At 34.8% G+C, this 21,181-nt stretch overlaps 1 protein-coding gene across 1 annotated transcript in view; it reads right to left on the bottom strand.

Annotated features, from left to right (window-relative positions):
• LOC137620209 (cytochrome P450 3A29-like) overlaps positions 1 to 15,771 on the bottom strand; it is a 20,669-nt gene extending 4,898 nt beyond the window's left edge. Inside the window, exons 1-11 of the mRNA XM_068350448.1 lie at positions 15,294 to 15,771; positions 14,338 to 14,416; positions 13,393 to 13,486; positions 12,132 to 12,217; positions 11,290 to 11,386; positions 8,460 to 8,567; positions 7,123 to 7,211; positions 5,981 to 6,132; positions 4,114 to 4,241; positions 1,189 to 1,524; positions 218 to 306 (exon numbers count right to left, since the gene is read on the bottom strand). Of these exons, the coding sequence (XP_068206549.1) occupies positions 218 to 306; positions 1,189 to 1,524; positions 4,114 to 4,241; positions 5,981 to 6,132; positions 7,123 to 7,211; positions 8,460 to 8,567; positions 11,290 to 11,386; positions 12,132 to 12,217; positions 13,393 to 13,486; positions 14,338 to 14,416; positions 15,294 to 15,309 (1,274 nt within the window). The 5' untranslated portion in view covers positions 15,310 to 15,771. The remainder of the gene's footprint in view (positions 1 to 217; positions 307 to 1,188; positions 1,525 to 4,113; positions 4,242 to 5,980; positions 6,133 to 7,122; positions 7,212 to 8,459; positions 8,568 to 11,289; positions 11,387 to 12,131; positions 12,218 to 13,392; positions 13,487 to 14,337; positions 14,417 to 15,293) is intronic.
• Positions 15,772 to 21,181: the final 5,410 nt, after the last annotated feature.

Genomic DNA, 21,181 nt, shown 5'->3' with positions numbered 1-21,181 from the left:
CAGTAATGAAAGCCCTTCACAGGCAAGGAATAGATGAATCTTATGTTGTACCAAAAATATATAGTATTTTTGGTACAACAATTATTCCTGGGTTGCTCATGTTTTCTTTTTTTTAAAGACTTACGAAAAGGAGGTAAAGATGGATCCTGGAAAAACAAATCCATATTTCTTAAGTAAACCAAAAAGAAAAAAAAAAGAATAAATTTAAAGCACTTACGTTGCTATAGGTGGATAAAACCGTAGTGATTCATTCACCACCATATCCAGATACTCCAGTTCAGAAATCATGTCGTAAGTAACTTCCTCCTGAAACAATATGAAAAGATGGCGAAACATTTCAAGAAATCCCTACACTTATTCGCTAACTAACCATAATAATATTCAGTCTGTTATTTTCTATCGTTGAGTAAACCATTCATGTTTCCTATCCAGTCATGTGTGAGTTTATCTGGACTATTAAAATATATCAATTACTCTAAACAAACATGAATGTAAATCTCTAAAACGTAAAGCCATCTCCATTTGGAACATAAATAGAGAAAACATGTTTTGTTTTCAAAACAATATGTTTTCCGTAAATATTCCAGAATTTTGGAAAACCAATACCAAAACACTTGAGCCTATCAGTCAAAAATATGTTTGTCCTGACACCCAAATACAGGGTTATCACTCAAGCCCATCAGTTGATAAAAAGTCTTCCCAGAAAACAAATACAGGGTCATCACTTAATCTACCAGTAGTTAAGATAGCTATTGTGGAAAACAGTTATATCATATCACTTAAGTCTATTAGTTGGTAGCATATCTACGTATAAAATGGACTTCACTGAAAAAAAAAAACAGAACTATTTCAACACAGGATTTCACAATTATAAGGTTTATTGCATATTGGTGCTTCGAATCCGTGAGACTCAGCGCTTGCATCTTTATCGACCGGAGTTTTGATGATAATAATCTATTCTTTAACAAAAGAATTATTAAAAAAAGATATATTTGAATATCCAAAAATTAGGAGAATATAAACAAGATAGATGTTAAAGGAGAAATGTGGGATTTCGACGTGGTGCTGGCGTAACAAAGAAATTGGATTTACAAACGAATTGTCCAGTACACTAATTCATATTCCCTGATGTTATTATTTCTTTTATAATAAGGTAACTAAACCTGGAATCAATCTTATCAATATTACCTTTTCATTGAGATGCTGGACAATTTCCTCATAGAGTCGTTGCTGGACATCTGGGTGTTTGGCCAGCAAATAGGTCGTGTAGGAAAGCATAGTGGATGTCGTCTCGTATCCAGCTAACAGAAACACAACGGCATTATCTGCCACTTCCTCTTCCGTCATTTTGGGTTCCTTTCTGCCTAATCCTTTGCCATTCTGCAGCCGCCTTCCTCCGACTTCTTTTCCATTGCTAGTAATTGCATTGGAATCGGTCTTTGTGCTGTTCTTCTCACTCTCCTCCAGAGAAACGAGTTGTGCTGCTTCCAACATCAGTTGCAATGCATCAACAGTCCTCCCCGCCTAAACATCCAACGGCAAGTGATTACATTTTACCTTAAATTGAATAATATATGTGGACGTGCATTAACAAATTCAAGCTATGAAATACATAGCTACATTTGATTTGACTCACTGTTCATGTAATCTTCTATTTTCAACATCATTTCTTAATTATATGGAATTTTCTAAGTCGTCAAATATTTGAAATGATATACTGAATAAATTTCTACAATCAAAATCAGGTCATTGCTGCATTTGGGTCAACATGGAATAAGTCCAATAACGTTTACCAAGCCTATTGTAGAATTTTCAAGTTTTCGAAGATATCTAAGATATTGGTTATAAAGTAAACTATATCTTTTGCTTAATAAAATATCAAAAGACTTTAAATACTGTTATTCAAACACAACTTTAGACTCCTAGATACGCAATGCCTAAATTAGCAGAAATTATAGGTCAAATACAGTGGGTCAGTTTTTAATCTAAGGTTCCTCAATATACGAAAAAGTGAAAACGCAATAAAAAAAATGCCACATCTACTAGATTTTTGGTTTTAACAGAGAAAGTGAACTGGGGTAATAAAGTATGGTAACTGGGCTATCGTCTTCAAGTTCCAATTGTTTGTAGCTGGGCTGTCACAGGTCCTTACCTGGCAAATGACCCTAAGAAACTAAGGAAGTAATAAATTAAAACATTCCATCCAGGAGGAGTTAGAGCAGTGGTTCCCAACCTTTTTTCCTGTCATTTCCCCCCTGCACCCAGTTCAACCCTCCAGATTTCCCCCTTCATGTGTATGAGGGAAAGAGTAGTTGAAACACACTGTGACGACTTACTAATTCATTTTTCCATTATACAAATATACTGATAAAAAAATAGTTACAGAGTAAAATGGATAGAGAGCGGTTAGTAACAACTAACCGCATAGCCATAGAGCTATGAGGTTAGTTGCTACTAACCGCTCTCTATCCATTTTACTCTGTAACTATTTGTTTATCAGTATATGGAGAGCGGCTAGTAGCAAAATAAAAGGACTTTTGTTTATTCTTCTACTTCAAAATTGAATTAGTGAGAAGGTTGATGCTGCTTCTTGTGCACCAGTGTATCAATATCAGGGCTAGCTTTGTCACCTGATATTTTTTTTAGTTAGTAGGAAGTGTAATTATTTCCCCCCTGGTAGCTTCAAATTTCCCCCCAGGGGGAAATTTCCCCAGGTTGGGAACCACTGAGTTAGAGCGTTTAACTGAAAAAAAAAAAAAAAAAAAACGTTCTCTGGGGGATTTATAACCATAAACAAAGCAGAAACTTCATAGGGAATTAAAGATCTAAAAATAGCAGGAAGAACTCCTCGAGGTATATTACCTACCAAGATAATATTTGTAGCATGAAGGACCAGCAAAATGCCTTGAGAACTGAGCACCTGGAAATTGTCTGAACCATTAAGGATCAATGAATCGTCTGATGTTTCTCGATCAGGAAAGTGTCTAAGGAAAAAAATTGCAATGTCTAAGACCTAAACCCTGTCCATTGTTGTCAGCCACAAAAATAAAAAAAAAACAATGGTGTGCACAGACGAGTTCAACTACAAAAGCAATACTGAAATAAATAAGCTAGATTACAGTGCCAAAGCTGAAAAAACAATGTGTTGTCCGTATTAAAAAAAGTATAATTCATGCATATGGCATCGGCTAATGCTCTGCTCTCCCGTAAAGGTCTGCTCTGCCTGATATTCCACCCAAGACCTATAGAATTTACTCTAGTATAGACCTTCCTTCTACCCAGTATCCGGTGAGTAGAAGGAAGGTCTTCTTCTTCTTCTTCTTCTTCTTCTCCTTCTGTTCCCACTTTTATGTGGGGTCGATGTTTCTGGCCACTTCTGTTTCCACGAACTGGTTCAGTTCGTGGAAACAGAAGTGGCCAGAAACATCGACCCCACATAAAAGTGGGAACAGAAGGAGAAGAAGAAGAAGAAGAAGAAGAAGAAGAAGAAGAAGACCTTCCTTCTGCTCACCGGATACCGGGTCCAAATGGATAGAATCCGAGATTAACTTTGTACTGACTATATCTATGTTATAGAAGAAATTATGTAACTGACATACTTAAGCTTCATTTCAGGCCATGTCTCTAAGGATGGCAAAAACTATATAATCTCTTTGTTGGTAATTCTGATGCATCAAAAAGCTTTCTAGCATTGAAGACTATAAGAATTAAATGTCACTGACGTGAATGTATTAGTTAACAAGAATAATTATGATACTTATGATGCGACAAGGAATAGGAATTGGATATAACATTTGTCCATTTTTATCATAGTAAACTTGATATAAAGACTTTGCTTTTGAAATAATACCGCACTGCAATAGTTTTTCATTGACAAAGACCATATGTTGACGATAAGTAATAAATTAATTAGTAGTGCTTCTCAAACAATTCTGCTAGACAATAATTTATATTAGGCAACAATAATAGGCTGCAACATAAGGTTGCTGTCCACGATTCACCTACGGGCCAACCAAGGGAAAGGCCCGTGCCAACAACAAGTGTTGGCTTTAATACCCCAACAACAAAACAACATGTCCACGAGTATATTATATTAACTTCGGAGTAACTAACCTGAGTTGCTATCCTATTTTCGATCACTTTCAGAACATCTTCTTTAAGTATTCGGTCACTTCGGTCTTTCTTTTTAAATATCCATCCCTGATATTTTCGTATAAATATGACCAATGATGGAAATAAAGCTGAGGAAACAATATGAAATAATGCAATTACTTTTTAATGAAACATTACTAAAAGATGAGATGAGAATTAATTAACACTGGATCTATCTAAATAAAGAAACATTATAAAGATTTTAGAGATATGAATTATAATAAGAAAGTATATTTGATAGGATTTCTGTGAGTAATGAGCATTATAAAGATTTTAGAGTTACGAATTATAATAAGAAAGTATATTTGATAGAATTTCTGTGAGTAATGAGCATTATAAAGATTTTAGAGATATGAATTATAATAAGAAAGTATATTTGATAGGATTTCTGTGAGTAATGAGCATTATAAAGATTTTAGAGAAATGAATTATAATAAGAAAGTATATTTGATAGGATTTCTGTGAGTAATGAGCATTATAAAGATTTTAGAGATATGAATTATAATAATAAAGTATATTTGATAGGATTTCTGTGAGTAATGAGCATTATAAAGATTTTAGAGATATGAATTATAATAATAAAGTATATTTGATAGGATTTCTGTGAGTAATGAGCATTATAAAGATTTTAGAGATATGAATTATAATAAGAAAATATATTTGATAGGATTTCTGTGAGTAATGAGTATTATAAAGATTTTAGAGTTACGAATTATAATAAGAAAGTATAAATGATAGGATTTCTGTGAGTAATGAGATCAAAGGAAAATTGCATTTAGTAACAAAAAGAAATAACATTGCTTAGCTTAGTATGTTCGGGAGACCAATGTGCCCGTGAGCAATTGGGTTGTAATTGAGACTAGAGAATGCAATTGATCTTTATTTGGTTGGAGCTTGAGTATTTATACAACCCATTCCAGTCAAGAAAGGCACAAAAATTCAAACAAAATGGTGAAGGAAAATACATGAATATACAGTGAGAGGGGAGAGCAATAATATACAAAAAATAAGAAATACTGTTACAATGTACGAGCGTGTGTGATACACGAGTGGTACCAGTGTTGCCACATATGGGAATTCATCCCTAGATTTGGGGATTTATTCCTAGATTTTGGGATTTTGGATGTCTGATGGGGTATTCTGTACAAATTACAGTGAAAGAAAAAAAGATGAGTAAAACTTTATATTGTTGCAATTAGTTTAATTGCACTTATATGAAGTATAGCGAATAATTTCTATATTAGTATAGCCTAGATAATGAGAAGAAAATATATTTGTGGAAATGGGGATTTTTGTGTTGTTTTGGGGGATATTTTCATTGAGATTTGGGGATTTTCATACTAACTCATCTGGCAACACAGTTTACACCAAGTTGAAATCTATTTTTTTTTTTCAGTTTAACGATTGGAAAAAAAAAATTTCTATGAAGTGAAAAAACAAAGAAATTAATCTCTTATATAGTCAGAACATTATTGGATTATAATATGATTTTGAACCTCCGCTGGAAATTCAAGTAATGTTAAATAGAAACTCATTGACAAAAGCGTTGAAAATACTGCTAAAATCTCTCTCTCTCTCTCTCTCTCTCTCTCTCTCTCTCTCTCTCTCTCTCTCTCTCTCTCTCTCTCTCTCTCATACTGCTTTTCTTGTATCCATAAGATGAAATTAATAATTTAACGCGAAAGACTTTCAAAAGGTTGGAAATTTTAATAATGAATATGAAATGAAATGACAAATTCAATGTAAATGCAATAGTAAAACATTTTATTACAAAGAACTTGAACTAAAAGTGATAGAAAACAGCTATCACAAACGTTTAAAAGCTCACCTCCAAAAATCCTGTTGAAGCTATTAAATCTGAATTTCTTGATTATATTTTTGCAGTTTTGGAGAAGAGGATGGTCGGGATTTTTCTGCGACTCGACGTCGATGGCCAGGGCACATTTTCCAATCACTTCCAGGGTTAGACCGTGGTACAGACTGCGAAAAGTGGAATACGTCTTCGTGTGTTCATGTGTGATACATACATACATATACCAAAGGCACTTCCCCCAATTTTGGGGGGTAGCCGACATCAACAAATGAAACAAAACAAAAAAGGGACCTCTACTCTCTACGTTCCTTCAGCCTAACCAGGGACTCAACCGAGTTCAGCTGGTACTGCTAGGGTGCCACAGCCCAACCTCCCACATTATCCACCACAGATGAAGGAAGCTTCATAATGCTGAATCCCCTACTACTGCTACCTCTGTGGTCATGTAAGGCACCGGAGGAAGCAGCAGGGCCTACCGGAACTGCGTCACATGTGTGATATGTTACATAAATATCTTTTATCACGTTTCATAAGAGGGGCAAACACAAAACTGATAGCTACTATAGTCAATTCTTTTTAGTGAGGCAGATTTGCACCGACTCGCAGGGGTGCCCTTTTAGCTCGGAAAAGTTTCCTGATCGCTGATTGATTGGAAAAGATGACTCTAACCAATCGGCGATCAGGAAACTTTTCCGAGTCAAAAGGGCACCGCTGCGAGTCAGTGCAAAGGCGTCATTAAAAAAATGAGTATAGCCAATATACTATTCTAAAACACAGTCTTAAAATAAAAAAAAAAATTAATTTGTTCGCTATGCCTGAAAAATTACAAATGAGTTACTGATTTATAAATGTGAGAACATCTTTTTCGAATACAGGGGTTTGATTGGGCCAGGAGTTTGGGTCCTAGATTGTACCACCTAAAAAAGCAAAAAATTGCTGTTTTAAATATGCAAAAATACCAATAATTTTTTCGATGGGATTTGCTTTGAGTGGGAATTTTCAAACATTTTCATTGGTGATTAGGAAAATTCATGCAACACTAAAATGATGGCGTAGATGATAGTTATGAATTTATTTTTCGTTAGCATGACCCTAGATATTTGATACCTAGCTGAAAAATGAATAAATAAATAAATAAATAAATAAGGCCACTGTACCTGTAAAAATCAACAGGTTTATTCTGTTTAACGTGATCTTCTATGACTTCCAGAGTCACAGAAACAGCACCGTTGATAGCCTGTGACATCTGCAAAATAAAAATGTTTTCTTTTAAAACAATCATCACTTGATTTTTAAAAGACAGGAATTCTCGCAGACCTATATAATTAGTCATCAACCTAAGGTAATTTTCACAGACTTTTTGTAGGCAATTCTGAGAAAATTTTAGTTTTGTACGAACATTAGATGGAAACCATAAGGTCCAAATTGAATTCCAATACTAATAGTACTGCTTTTCCGTGAGCAAGAAAACTAGAAGCGTCAATAGGTACCAGTGTTCACTTTCAAATTCTCCAAAAATTATATCAATGGAGGACATGAACTCTGGGTATTTGGTAGAGTTCAAGGGTAGAGTTTTGCTACCGAAAAACAAACAGCGTAAAGGTTAGTAACGGGTTGTTCAAACATTAACGAAGCATTTGTAACAATTAAGATCACTCACCTCTTTTGCAACATTGGATAATATAATGGAATCTAGATATGAGTTGATAAGTTTGCTTTTTCGTAAATTATCTCGTGAGAAAACAAAAGAATGGAAAGGTGCTTAAATCTCTAGCCTTAGGTAGTGCCATAGCCACTGTACCATGGTCTTCCACTGTCTTGGGTTAGAGTTCTCTTGCTTGAGGGTACACTCGGGCTCACTGTTCTGTCTTTTTTCTCTTCCCCTTGTCTTGTTAGTTTTTTATAGATTATATAGGAAATATTTATTTTAATGTTACTCTTATTGAAAATTTTATTTTTCCTTGTTTCCTTTCCTCACTGGGCTATTTTCCTTGCTGGAGCCCCTGGGCTTATAGCATCCTGCTTTTCCAACTAGGGTTTTAGCTTAGCAAGTAATAATAATAATAATAATAATAATAATAATAATAATAATAATAATTGTATTCTTGTAAATCGAGTAACAAAGAAACGGAATAAACGTATCACTGATTACTGCCAGTACAAAATACATGCTGAAAAATATTTAGTGTATAAGATTATATTTTAGATTAGAGACAGGTGAAGTGACCTCACTTCAGTACCACTTGATATTCTCGTTTACGGAAATACAGTATAATATATTCAAGCCATGATCATGAATTACTCTTTTAGACACATGAAAATTAGAATTTGAATCCTTCGAAAATCTAAACACCGTTAAAGGTGATAGACTTTTTCAATTACACGATCAATGCAAGTAAAGAAAGTCAGCTTAAATCTGAAATATTTAACCGGATGAGTATTATTGACTTAATTTGACTGACACCGTCATTCAGACGATATCCATAGTACTTACCAGTTTCATCTTAGCCTGAGAGAAGGTAGGGGTAAGCGTGTGCCTCACAGAACGCCATCTGTCGTCGCGAAGGGAGAGCAGATTCTTGTTGGTAAGTAATCTGGAGAACTGGATAACCAGATAAGAAAAATAACCTCAGTTATTTCATTCACGGTGCAATATTAACGTATCCCGCAGTTATCCTTTTACACAGAGAGGTCGGCGTTAATGACCTTAGATGTCAGGATGCCAGAAAACCTCAAATCAATCAATTACACAGAGAGGATAAATCAATTCAAATTGCTGCCGGGCTTAAGCCTGGATAAATGGGGGAGAGTTACTGCATGGTTTAGCCAACCGAGTTTAAAAACGTTGACAAAACCTAAAGAAATAATCTCAAGTGAATAAGGGATTACATGGCAGTATTCCATAGCAGTGAGAAATATGTAAAGGGTAGTGAAGAAAAATGATTGGAAAAAGAAAGATAAAAAATGAAAATTGGAATGTTGATAGCCTGCCAGGAAAGGGAAGAGTTAGTGGATGTCATGCAGAGATAGAAAATTATGATTTTAAGTACACAAGAGACAAAATAGAAGTGGAATATTGCAAAAAAGCTTGGGGAAGGATATTATTATTATTATTATTATTATTATTATTATTATTATTATTATTATTATTATTATTATTATTATTATTATTATTATTATTAGCAAAGCTACAGTCTATGAAGATTTGAGCACGATGAACAATCTGAATAACTGAAAAATCTGATGTAACATGTATAAAGAACTAACTGAACGACAGTGCCAGTTATTAATATCAAGATCAGGAATGAGAAATCAATAGACCGTAAATTTCTATCCAGCAAATTAAGATGAGAGTCAGCAGCTGGAAACCAGACAGGCAAAACGCACTCGAAACAAGACAGAATTAATTAATAAAAACATTTTCAAAAGATAGCCTGATCACTGAAAATCTTAAAAGACTTTCCCAATAATAAGCCATTTTTGCAATTTAAGAAAAATCACACCGAATATTTTTCTTAAAAATAAATTTGATTTAGGTTCAACTTCATGCCCCATAATTTACAGTAAGCATTGGAGATGGAATTGAGGCAAAGAGAGTAGCATCATCTGCATACGCAACTAGCTTGTTTTCTGGGCCAAACCACATATGCATATATGATATGAAAAGTAATAGGCCGAGGAAAGATAATTGGTTATTGAATTGAATAAACAAAAATGAGGTGTTAAACCGTTGGAACTACAGAGGAATAAAGCTTTTGGAGCCTGTATTCAAGATACTAGAAAGAATAGTAGAAGGAAGGGTGAGAGAGTAGATAGATTTACATGAGCAGCAATTTTGGGTTTATGAAAGGAAACCGCACAGTGGATGTTATTTTTATAAGACATGGCCAATAGAAGTATCACATACATACATATACCAAAGGCACTTCCCCCAATTTTGGGGGTTAGCCGACATCAACAAATGAAACAAAACAAAAAAGGGGACCTCTACTCTCTACGTTCCTCCAGCCTAACCAGGGACTCAACCGAGTTCAGCTGGTACTGCTAGGGTGCCACAGCCCAACCTCCCACATTATCCACCACAGATGAAGCTTCATAAAAGAAGTATCTAGAAGGAAACAAAAGTTTACATGTGTTTTGTGGATCTTGAAAAGGCATATGGCCATCGTATCAAGAAAGTTAGCCTATTGATATTTAAGAAGGAGAGGCGTACTAAAGAAGTTGGTGAGGTTAGAGAGAATGATGTTTTAGGGGACAAGAACCACTGGAAAGACAAAATATGGTGAGACAGAGGTATTTCTTGTGGAGGTTTGCCTCCATTAGATATCACCTCTAAATTCATTCACTTTCTTCGTCATTATAGATACTGACATCTGAATTAAAGAACTACAAAGAATTATGGGAACAGATGTTTGTGGGTGGTTTAGTTATTAAAGCAAATAGAAGAACTGCAAGAAAGCTTTTTAGCAGTGGATAAATCCCTAGAAAGGAAAGGGATGTAAGTGATTATTGGAAGAACAGAGCTAATGATTAGTAGTAGAGGAATACACAAAGAAATTAACATTCAAATGAAAGAAGGAACGGTGTTAAAATAAAACAACGAGATTAACTACTTGGGATCAATAATAAAAGTGGAAGGAGGTAGGCTACAGAGAAAGCAGTGAGACAGAGATTGAAAAAAGTATGGCAAAAATGGAGAGAACTAATAGGAGTTGAAAATGCCATAAAGACTCAAAATTAAGATTTATAAGGCCGTTATCGGGCCCATACTATTATATGGGGCAGAAACTTTGGCCTTTATGAGGAAAAAATAAGGGGCCTTTAGAAAGAACGGAGATTAGGATGATGATATGGATTGCTGGAATATCACTACTGGAAAGGAGGTAGAGTCAATATATAAGAAGAATGTGTGATATATGTAACGTAAAAGATAAGGCTAGGGAAGCTTGTTTGAGATACTATGGCCATGGATTAAGAAGGGAGGAGGTGTATTATATCTCCAAGGGTGGAACAAATCAAGAAAAGCTCAAAACAAGCCAGTGATGGGGAGGATCAGATGGAAAGAGAGTAGCATCATCTGCATACGTAACGAGCTTGTTTTCTGGGCCAAACCACATATGAGAAAGGATACGGGTGAAGTGGAACTAAGAGAAGATGAAATGAAGAAAAATAGATGGAAAAGGCTGTCTCGAGCCGATGATCTTGCAATGCTGTTGTATTAATAAGGTTGAAAAAAGAATAAGAAGACTGGATTTTAATGGCTCTATCTATCTTCTCTCTTGGTCTGACTTTAAACGAATATTGATGAAATTGATTCCACTTACCGGCCGGTTTCTGAAATTGTCAAAAGACCTGATTCCAACATACTTTATGACTTCTGGATTTGTGATGACAATGCCAGGCATTCTGCCAGTGTATAACCTGTAGACGCGATATGAATAAAGAATTAAATAAGCAAAATGTTAGAGAATTTATGGGTGAAAATAGAAAATATGAATCAAACTTAAATGATTACACAACAGCAATACGAATATATAGGACTATAGAAAAGAGAGAGAGAGAAAAAAAAAACAACTTTTAAAATACTGCAAAACTTCCATAAACAGAGTTGAAAAACAATATGAATAAAGAATTAAAGAAACAAAATGTTAGAGAATTTATGGGTAAAAATAGAAACTATGAATCAAATTTAAATGATTACACAATAGCAATACGAATATATAGGCCTATAGAAAACAAAAAAAACTTTTAAAATCCTGCACAGGTTCCATAAACTGAGTTGAAAAACAAGGAAAACCTCGTAACTAGTGATATTAATAATCCTATAGATATATGCACTTTCTGATCATGTCAGACGGGAATTATATGAAAACCACACTTAAAAATCCTGGGATAATTATGAAGGATAAGAACTCTAGTACACTGATATATATATATATATATATATATATATATATATATATGTATATATATACATATATATATATATGTATATATATATATATATATATACATAAATATATATATATATATACTGTATATATATATATATATATATATATATATATATATATATATATATATATATATATATATATATATATAATGTAAGATAAGCCCTATGAAATAAGAATATATAATGAAATATTAAAGAAAAATTACTTACGCCATTGATTTTCCTTCTAGGTTCCCCACTTGACTACCATACTTGTTAATAAGGTCTTTCCAGCCATCCTGGAAATTGGCATTCAACTGGAATGAAAGAGGATCATAAATTTCCCAAACTTTAAGTATCATCTATTTTATTGATTAAGGCTGGGAATGGAAATTGCCGAGGTTTAATTTTCCAAAATGATTCAGTCTTTTCATTGTGCCTATATTTCTGTTGCATACTGAGGCCAGATGAGAGAGAGAGAGAGAGGGAGAGAGAGAGAGAGAGAGAGAGAGAGAGAGAGAGAGAGAGAGAGAGAGAGAGAGAGAGAGAGAGAGAGAGAGAGAAAGAGAGAGAGAGAGAGAACTAATTCTGGAATGCAATACTGAAGAGAAAGATTCAATGTAATGATTATCGTGTTTATTTCATTGCTCATCCACATACAGTTAAATGTATTTGAATATCAATATTAAAGAACAATCTTATCAACATTCTAATTCTTAATGCATTTATTTCTATGCTCAATGTATTCAAACAAACCAACATATTAAAAAAGGCTGAGTTTGTATCAGAAGAAGAAATCCGTAATAATGTTTTCTGGTATATCATGCGATCCTCCAATTTGAATCGTTCCCACAAATTGAAATTTTCATCACTGCAGCATGCCAAGGACTCAAAGCTATGACAGAAATCATAAACATCGATCTATAGCATTTTTTTATAACAAACGGACCCATGATGGAAACTTTCATCATTGTCAACTAGATATTTCGGTAATGTTTTTATTGATTAATTTCATGTTCCTGCTCTTCCTTTGGCAATTCTTTGTCTCTAGTTATTCTTTGTTACAGAGATTTGTGGTAATATAACAGAATCTACTGTTGTGTACTTTGCTACGTAACGTTTTTACAAAGGTGTTGCATTACATGTTACTTGCATAAGTTCAAAATATCATGTTAATAGAAGCCCTGGTTTCATTTAAAAGACACATTGAGAGAGAGAGAGAGAGAGAGAGAGAGAGAGAGAGAGAGAGAGAGAGAGAGAGAGAGAGAGAGAGAGAGAGAGAGAGAGAATATTTGACTGAAACAAGCTGATCTTTTCTGACATCTCCAATCACTTACCGCACTCAGCTGCTTCAAGTTTCCAAAGAGAGAGAGAGAGAGAGAGAGAGAGAGAGAGAGAGAGAGAGAGAGAGAGAGAGAGAGAGAGAGAGAGAGAGAGAGAGAGATATTTGACTGAAACAGACTGATCTTTTCTGACATCTCCAATCACTTACCGCACTCAGCTGCTTCAAGTTTCCAAATAACAGGCTTTTAGGGGGGCTCGTGTAGCCAAGACGTTCAAGTTTCCCCATATGCCACCACCGTTCTCTGAAAAAAAAAAAATATGTAAGATATTTTATAGTACACAGATTGAAACAGCTGTTTGATTTATTAGAACTTTGGTAATACATAGAGAAACTAATGTGAAAGTGAAGTTTCCTTATAAGGAAATTTCTAAATATTCCAGATGCAGTGAAGCATATCCTGATAGTGTGAAATATGTTCTTAACAAATAACATCACCAGATTTTTCTCAATAGCAATGTTGTGGAAAAAAACAACTCTCCATTATCAGTTATTTGTTCTTTGCTTTAGGTTAAGACATTGTGTGCATTGAGCTCCCTGCAAAATAAACTTACTGAAATATCTTTGTACTACATTCTCTATTCTTGGGTAGTGCCTTAGCCTCTGTACCATGGTCTTACACTGCCTTGGGTTAGAGTTCTCTTGCTTGAGGGTACACTCGGGCACACTTTTCTATCTAGTTTCTCTTCCTCTTTTGTTGAAGTTTTTATAGTTTATATAGGAAATATTTATTTTAATATTGTTACTATTCTTAAACTATTTTGTTCTTCCTTATTTCCTTTCCTCACTGGGCTATTTTCCCTGTTGGGGCCCCTGGGCTTATAGCATCCTGCTTTTCCAACTAGGGTTGTAGCTTAGCATTTAATAATAATCCATCCATCCATATACCAAAGGCACTTCCCCCAATTTTGGGGGGTAGCCGACAACAACAAGAAACAAAACAAAAAGGGGACCTCTACTCTCTACGTTCCTCCAGCCTAACCAGGGACTCAGCCGAGTTCAGGAGGAACGTAGAGAGTAGAGGTCCCCTTTTTGTTTTGTTTCTTGTTGTTGTAATAATAATAATAATAATAATAATAACAAATCATCACTTACATAATCACCAAGCCCACCAAGGTGGTGATTAAAACCAGAGTGGTCCATGTCACACTTGCTAGGTCCAAGGACAGCCATTCTAGGTACAAAAGAAAAAAAAAAATGATCATAAGAGGCTTAATCTTATTCCTTGTCAGAAAGTATGTACTTTTAAAAGCTATTGTAAACAAACAGGAGGTTCAGATATAACGCTGATTTTAAAATGAACAGATTTTAGCTGAGAAAATGACAAAATAAAAGATCCAAAGACGTTCTAACTCATGGTAAAGAGCTATCAAGATTCTGCTGAAGATTGTTATCCAGTCAGCAGTAGAAGCTCGCCCTTTTAAGATTTGTATAGAAAAGAGACAAATATATGTTCTTAATTGGTAATGCACTCCTACATTATTTATAGTTGCCTTTGCCAAGTCGATTTTGGGAAGGGTATGTATGCACCCATGTCTGTTTAGTTTATCAATTTCTTTGTTTGCTTATGAGCAACTTTACACAAAAACTACAGAATCGATTTTAACCAAACTTGGTAGTCATGTTGGGTATAACCTAAGGATAAATCTTTAACCTTTTTTTGATAAAGTACATCAAAGTACAAGTACGCAGGAATACTTTGAAAATAATCGTAATGTTAAGAGAATAATAAATATTTTGTTAGTTTATTTTTTTGTTTGTGAACATTATGCAAAAACTACTCAACTAATTTCAACGATACTTGGTGGACATGTGAGGTATGATCCAAGGACAAATCCATTATATTTTGAATAAAATACATCGAAGTACAAGTACACGGTCTCTCTATGGGTCCTGAAGTTAAGAGCAAAATAAGACTACTTAGTGTCGCAAAGACATGCTCTTTACTGAGTGTCCCTCTTTTAGGTATGTAAATACATAAGAAAAATCTTAGTTTACGGTTCCTCAGAATGATAGAAATTGCACAAATAATTAAAATGAAAATTACTTACCGAAAATACCACCCATATCTAGCTACACGTTTTGGACGAGCCGAACTCTAGACCAACACTATATTTTAGTTTGTTTTCGTCTTTACTTCCCACTTCAGTTGCTTTTCAACAGAGTTGATCCTTAAAGTCAGCCGAACATCATCTGCTTACAAATAAACGAAGTCAAAAGATGAACAAATGCCTCCCTATCATAACCACAGTTGAAAAGTTAATCTTAAAGTATAGAGTTCGATATTATTCTAATCACGAGCTGAACTCTAGGACAACACTATTTTTGTGTTTGTGTTTTCGTCTTTACTTCCCACTACAGTTGATTTTCAACAGAGTTGATCTTTGATGTCAGCCTAACATCATCTGCTTAATATAGAATTCGATATTATTCTAATCACGAGCCATATGATTTGCCAATCAAGCTCCGTACTCTTCGAGATCCTACAAGGTGAAATCACAGGATCCCACGGACGCAGCCTTCCCTTGTGGTTACCCTGTGTAAACTACCTTTTGTTACAGTCAGTGACAGTCACGGTAGTCACCATCCTCGAATACACAGGATGTGCCTAAGTAACGCTTATTCTCTCTCATGCCTCCCTCTAGAACTCGGACATATCTTGGCTCTATAATTAATTGCGGTTTCGTACACGGATGCTGTCCTGAATTTAGGAGTTGTATCTTTTTTTTTTTTTAAGATAAAAGTGTGTATCATCGTGATAAAAGAAAAAGAAGCTGAAAGTGACTATAGCCATGAAAAGGAAAGTTAAAATGAACTGTTACATTGAAAAGAGAAACAGAACTCTGAAGTAACGTCATAATAAAAAGTTCATATAATTATAAAAAAAAGAAGAGAATCTAGAAATACCTGTTATCATTACAGGGAAATATAAGTCAAAAGTACAGTTGGAAACAAAAATTCCTAGTACATCACGCTCTGAGAAAGTGCACTCTGTCACACCCTTACTGAGTGGAGAGTTCCTCTGTGTAGCCCCACTGACCACTGGTGTCATCTTTCCCTACACTATCTGTTTGGTTACTCGCTGCGCAGTAAGGGTGTGATGGGGTGCACTTCCCCGAGCATGGTGTGCCAGGAATTCCAGTGACCAACCGTACCTATTTCCATGGAAGTTAAAGAGAAGTTATAATGTAATATTTTCATGAAAATGAAAAGAGAATTTAAAGATGAAAGTTGTGTACCTATCAACGTAAGTAATAAGTATTACCCTCTGGAGAGGATTAATCAAAGCATTGTTCTCTAGTCTTGGGTAGTGTCATAGCCTCTGTACTATGGTGTTCCACTGTCTTGGGTTAGAGTTCTCTTGCTTGAGGGTACACTTGGGCAGATGATTTTTCATATTTCTGACTATCCTTTGCATTTAGATTTTCCCATCCAGTAATTACTACTAGGTATGAGGTTATTTTTAGTAGTTTTTCCTTCTCCATCATGTCTTAATACTAAGCAGAATTCGGGAAGTTTTATTCCAGCCATGACAAGATTGAAGAAATGATCTTCCTAATCTGTAATTTGAATTGGTGGTTTATAGGTAGTAGGTTGGCCAGGGCACCAGCCACCCGTTGAGATACTACCGCTAGTGAGTTATACGGTCTTATGACTGGCTAGACAGTACTACATTGGATCCTTCTTTCTGGTTACGGTTATTTTCCCTTTTCCTACATACACACACTGAATAGCCTGGCCTATTCTTTAAATATTCTCTTCTATCCTCATACAATTGACAACACTGAGATTATCAAACAATTCTTCTTCAACCAAGCAGTTACTGCACTGTAATTGTTCAGTGGCCACTTTCCTCTTGGTAAGGGTAGAAGAGACTCTTTAGCTATGGTAAGCATCTCTTCTAGGAGAAGGACACTCCAAAATCAAATCATTGTTCTCTAGTCTTGGGTAGTGCCATAGCCTCTGTACCATGGTCTTCCACTGTCTTGGGTTAGAGTTCTCTTGCTTGAGGGTACACTCATGCACACTATTTTATCTTATTTCTCTTCCTCTTGTTTTATTAAAGTTTTTATAGTTTATATAGGAGACATCTATTTTAATGTTACTGTTTTTTTATTTTCTATTTTTCCCTGTTTCCTTTCCTCACTGGGCTATTTTCCCTGTTGGAGCTCCTGGGCTTACAGCATATCCTACTATTTTATCTTATTTCTCTTCCTCTTGTTTTGTTAAAGTTTTTATAGTTTATATAGGAGATATTTATTTAAATGTTACTGTTTTTTTATTTTCTATTTTTCCCTGTTTCCTTTCCTCACTGGGCTATTTTCCCTGTTGGAGCTCCTGGGCTTACAGCATCCTGCTTTTCCAGCTAGGGTTGTAGCTTAGCAAGTAATAATGACAATAATAATAATAACTTCAGAACTTGCGGTGAATGTTTTTATGTTGAACAGGCTGACATGAGCCTGTTATCATAGATTATATGTGACATATCTATTTTGACGTTGTTACTGATCTACAGATCTTTTATATTCTTTATTCATTACTTCTCATATATAGTTTATTTCCTTATTTCTTTTCCTCAGTGGGCTATTTTCCCCTGTTGGAGCCATTTGTCTTATAGCAGGCTGTTGACTTTTGCAGCTAGGGTTGAAGATAAGCTAGTAATATATACTGTAAATATATATATATATATATATATATATATATATATATATATATATATATATATATATATATAAATATATATGTATATATATATATATATATATATATATATATATATATATATATATATATATATATATATATATATATATATATATATATATATATCATTTCCTCCTACGCCTATTGACGCAAAAGGCCTCGATTATATTTCGTCAGTCGTCTATATCTTGAACTTTTAAATTGATACTTCTCCATTCATCATCTCCTCCTTCACTTTTCATAGTCCTCAGCCATGTAGTCGTAGGACTTTCAACTCTCCTAATGCCTCGTGGAGCCCAATTGAAAGTTTGGTGAACTAATCTCTCTACGAGTGCGAAGAGCATGCCCAAACCATCTCCATCTACCCCTCACCATGATCTCATCCACATGAGGCACTCGGGTAATCTCTCTTATAGTTTCATTTCTAATCCTGTCTTGCCTTTCAACTCCCAATATTCTTTTGAGGGCTTTGTTCCAAATCTACAGAATCTGTTGGATATTGTTTCATTGTCATACCACAACTTAGGTCCATACAGTAACACCGACCTCACTAAACTGATATATAGCAATTTGATTTAAAAATTTTACTTAACATAACCATTGTCTGGTGTTTTTTTTTTAATCTTTCATTAACCTCTAATTGTAAAGATCCTGTATTAGAGATTGTCATATATTGATTTATTATTATTTTACTATTGCATATAACAGGTTTATTCCTTATTTTGTTTGCTTATTGTTTTGCACTATACATGATAGAATCCTTTCTCATAGATTCCAATACTTTTGTACCCTTGCGTGATCTATACTTTTATGACGTTTTATGCTTTTCCTTGTTTTGTATGCTGCCAATCCGATGCAAGCGATGGCTATTTGCTTTTGCGAGTTATTTTCTACTTAATAAAGTCAGGATCGACGACGACTTTGATTTTACGCTAACCCCAACACCTCGAACTTATAATTAAGTGGCGACGAAATGAAGTCTTGGTGCAGTATGTTGATTTTATGAGCAGATTTCAAGACGCTGGCTCTCCTGACTAAGCTAGCGTCCTTGCATTTCGGCTACGCCTCTAGGCTATCTGGATGTCAACTTGTTTCCCAGGACTGATGTCATTGTTGAGTGGAAGAATTATGCTATTGGATTTGGTAAGCTGTATCTTTCCCATGTTTTAGGCTGTCTAGTAAACCTGCTATGCTACCTAACCTGTTTGCCTAAACTGTCTAGCTTCGTTTCTGCCCGTGTTTGGTTATGTGGATTCAATAATGGGTATTTGTTTACAAGAGCACCCTCTACATTTAGTCCAAAATTATGCAGTCTTGCAGCTCTCCTCTTGTACAGTAATTAGGAGGTTCTTGAAATGCCGGGAAAGCAAAAAGTAGCATGATATGGTGCGGGAGGGGCAGAGGAAGGGGAGGGGTTGGTGGAAATGGTTCTATGCGATCTGAAATTGATAGCAACATAATCAATCAATCAATCAGAAGTTCGTGAAGTCATCGTACATTTGGAAATGTACTAAATTGAAAATGGAGTAATTACTCAAAAGTGTCACTATTTGTGAATTGTATATTTTATTTGGTAAATACTTAACAATAAATCTTATCCTTTTTCAAAACTTTTTATTAGAATGACTATTTTTGCTACGTATATTTTCATTGGTGGAAAATTAGAATGACTATTTTTACTGTGTATATTTTCACTGGTGGAAAATTGGCAGGAATCCTTAGACAGTGGTCAATAGATGGCGTTAGTATAGCAAAACGTCGTCTGGGAAAATTAGTCATTGTCAAAATAGTTTCTTTAAAAAAAAAAACACTTTAATAAGATTTATCACAAAATATTTACCAAATAAAATATGCATTTCACAAATAGTGACACTTTTGAGTAATTATTCCATTTTTAATTTAGAATATATGTTGAATATATACCAAATGAACGCTGACGTCACGAACTTCTCTCTACTCTAGTCGTCGATGTCGGAAGTCAGTTACAGGTCATTTAGTACTTCCGCCACCAACCCCTCCCCCCTTTGACAGCATGCCTGCTACCTTTTGCTCTGCCAGCATATAAAGAACCTACTAATTACTGTATAAGAAGAGGACAGCTGCAGGACGGCATAATTTTGGAGTAAATGGAGAGCGAGCTCTTGTAAACAAATACCCAACAAATTCTGGTGTTCTACGTTGGCCTCGGGATCCCAAAGTAAGATTTTATCCTAATAAGGTCAAGCTAGACGTTTTGTTATCTATGCTACAAGCAGATTTTGGTCACCATGGCATCACTGAGGAGGATAAGAAGAAAAATTGTCTACTTATTTCCTTAGGTACAGAGACTTATTGTTTTATCTTCTCTGTACCAGTACCAAAAATACCTCATGACGTGTCTTTAAAATTTGACGGTATTGTTTCTCTTTAGAAAACCCATTTTATTGTGGAACTATCACATATCTTTGATTAAGTTTCAGCAAAGAAAGAAAAATCGAGGTGAGTCATTGCGTGATCTTTCTGCTGATCTGAAATCCTTAGCTTCAGATTGTGATTTTGGTACTGCCTTTGACGGCCGAGTCAGCGATCAGTTGTGTATGGCCATTGATAATGAAGTTTATTTTCGGAATTTGGCTGCTGAAAATTTGAATTAACAAACTATGACTGCTGCGTAAACCTGTGAAAGAGTTTGCATTTTGAGAAAGTTGATCCAACTGATAGAGTTAATGCTTTTAATTTAAATTAGTGCAACCACGCTTGAAGCTAATTCAAGTTGTAGACATTATCGTTATCCTCATCGTAGTGAGAATTGCACATTTTCCCCTTTATCTTGTTTTTTCTGTATAGAAAAGGGCTTTATAGAGTCAAATCAGGGCCTAAAGGCTTCACCGTAGCCAAGTGTGGAAAAGAACAGTGATGGTAAAAGTCCGTTTTACAAATCTAAGAAAAAGATAGCAAATGATTTAGCTGAATATGATAATTCAGATTTTGATGATGATGATAATTGTGATCAATTGCTTAATTTAAAGGATGAGTCTGATGATTCAGAATCAGATTACATGCTTATTTTGGAGAGTGATTGTGATAATGCTGAACTAATCAGAACAAAGATTACCTTGAAGTTGAATGATACTGATATTCCACATGATGTAGATAGTGGTGCTGTGGTTTCAACTCTGAATTGCGAATGTGTTCAAATTTTAGGGTTGTCTGTTCAACCTAGTAGAAAAGGGCCGAAAGCATGTGGAAATAATTC

The sequence above is a fragment of the Palaemon carinicauda genome, chromosome 26 (genome assembly GCF_036898095.1).
Source record: "Palaemon carinicauda isolate YSFRI2023 chromosome 26, ASM3689809v2, whole genome shotgun sequence".
In the NCBI taxonomy this organism is placed as follows: Eukaryota; Metazoa; Arthropoda; class Malacostraca; order Decapoda; family Palaemonidae; genus Palaemon; species Palaemon carinicauda.
Note: the sequence above shows the minus strand (reverse complement) of the source record. Positions and strands in the feature narration are given on the sequence as shown.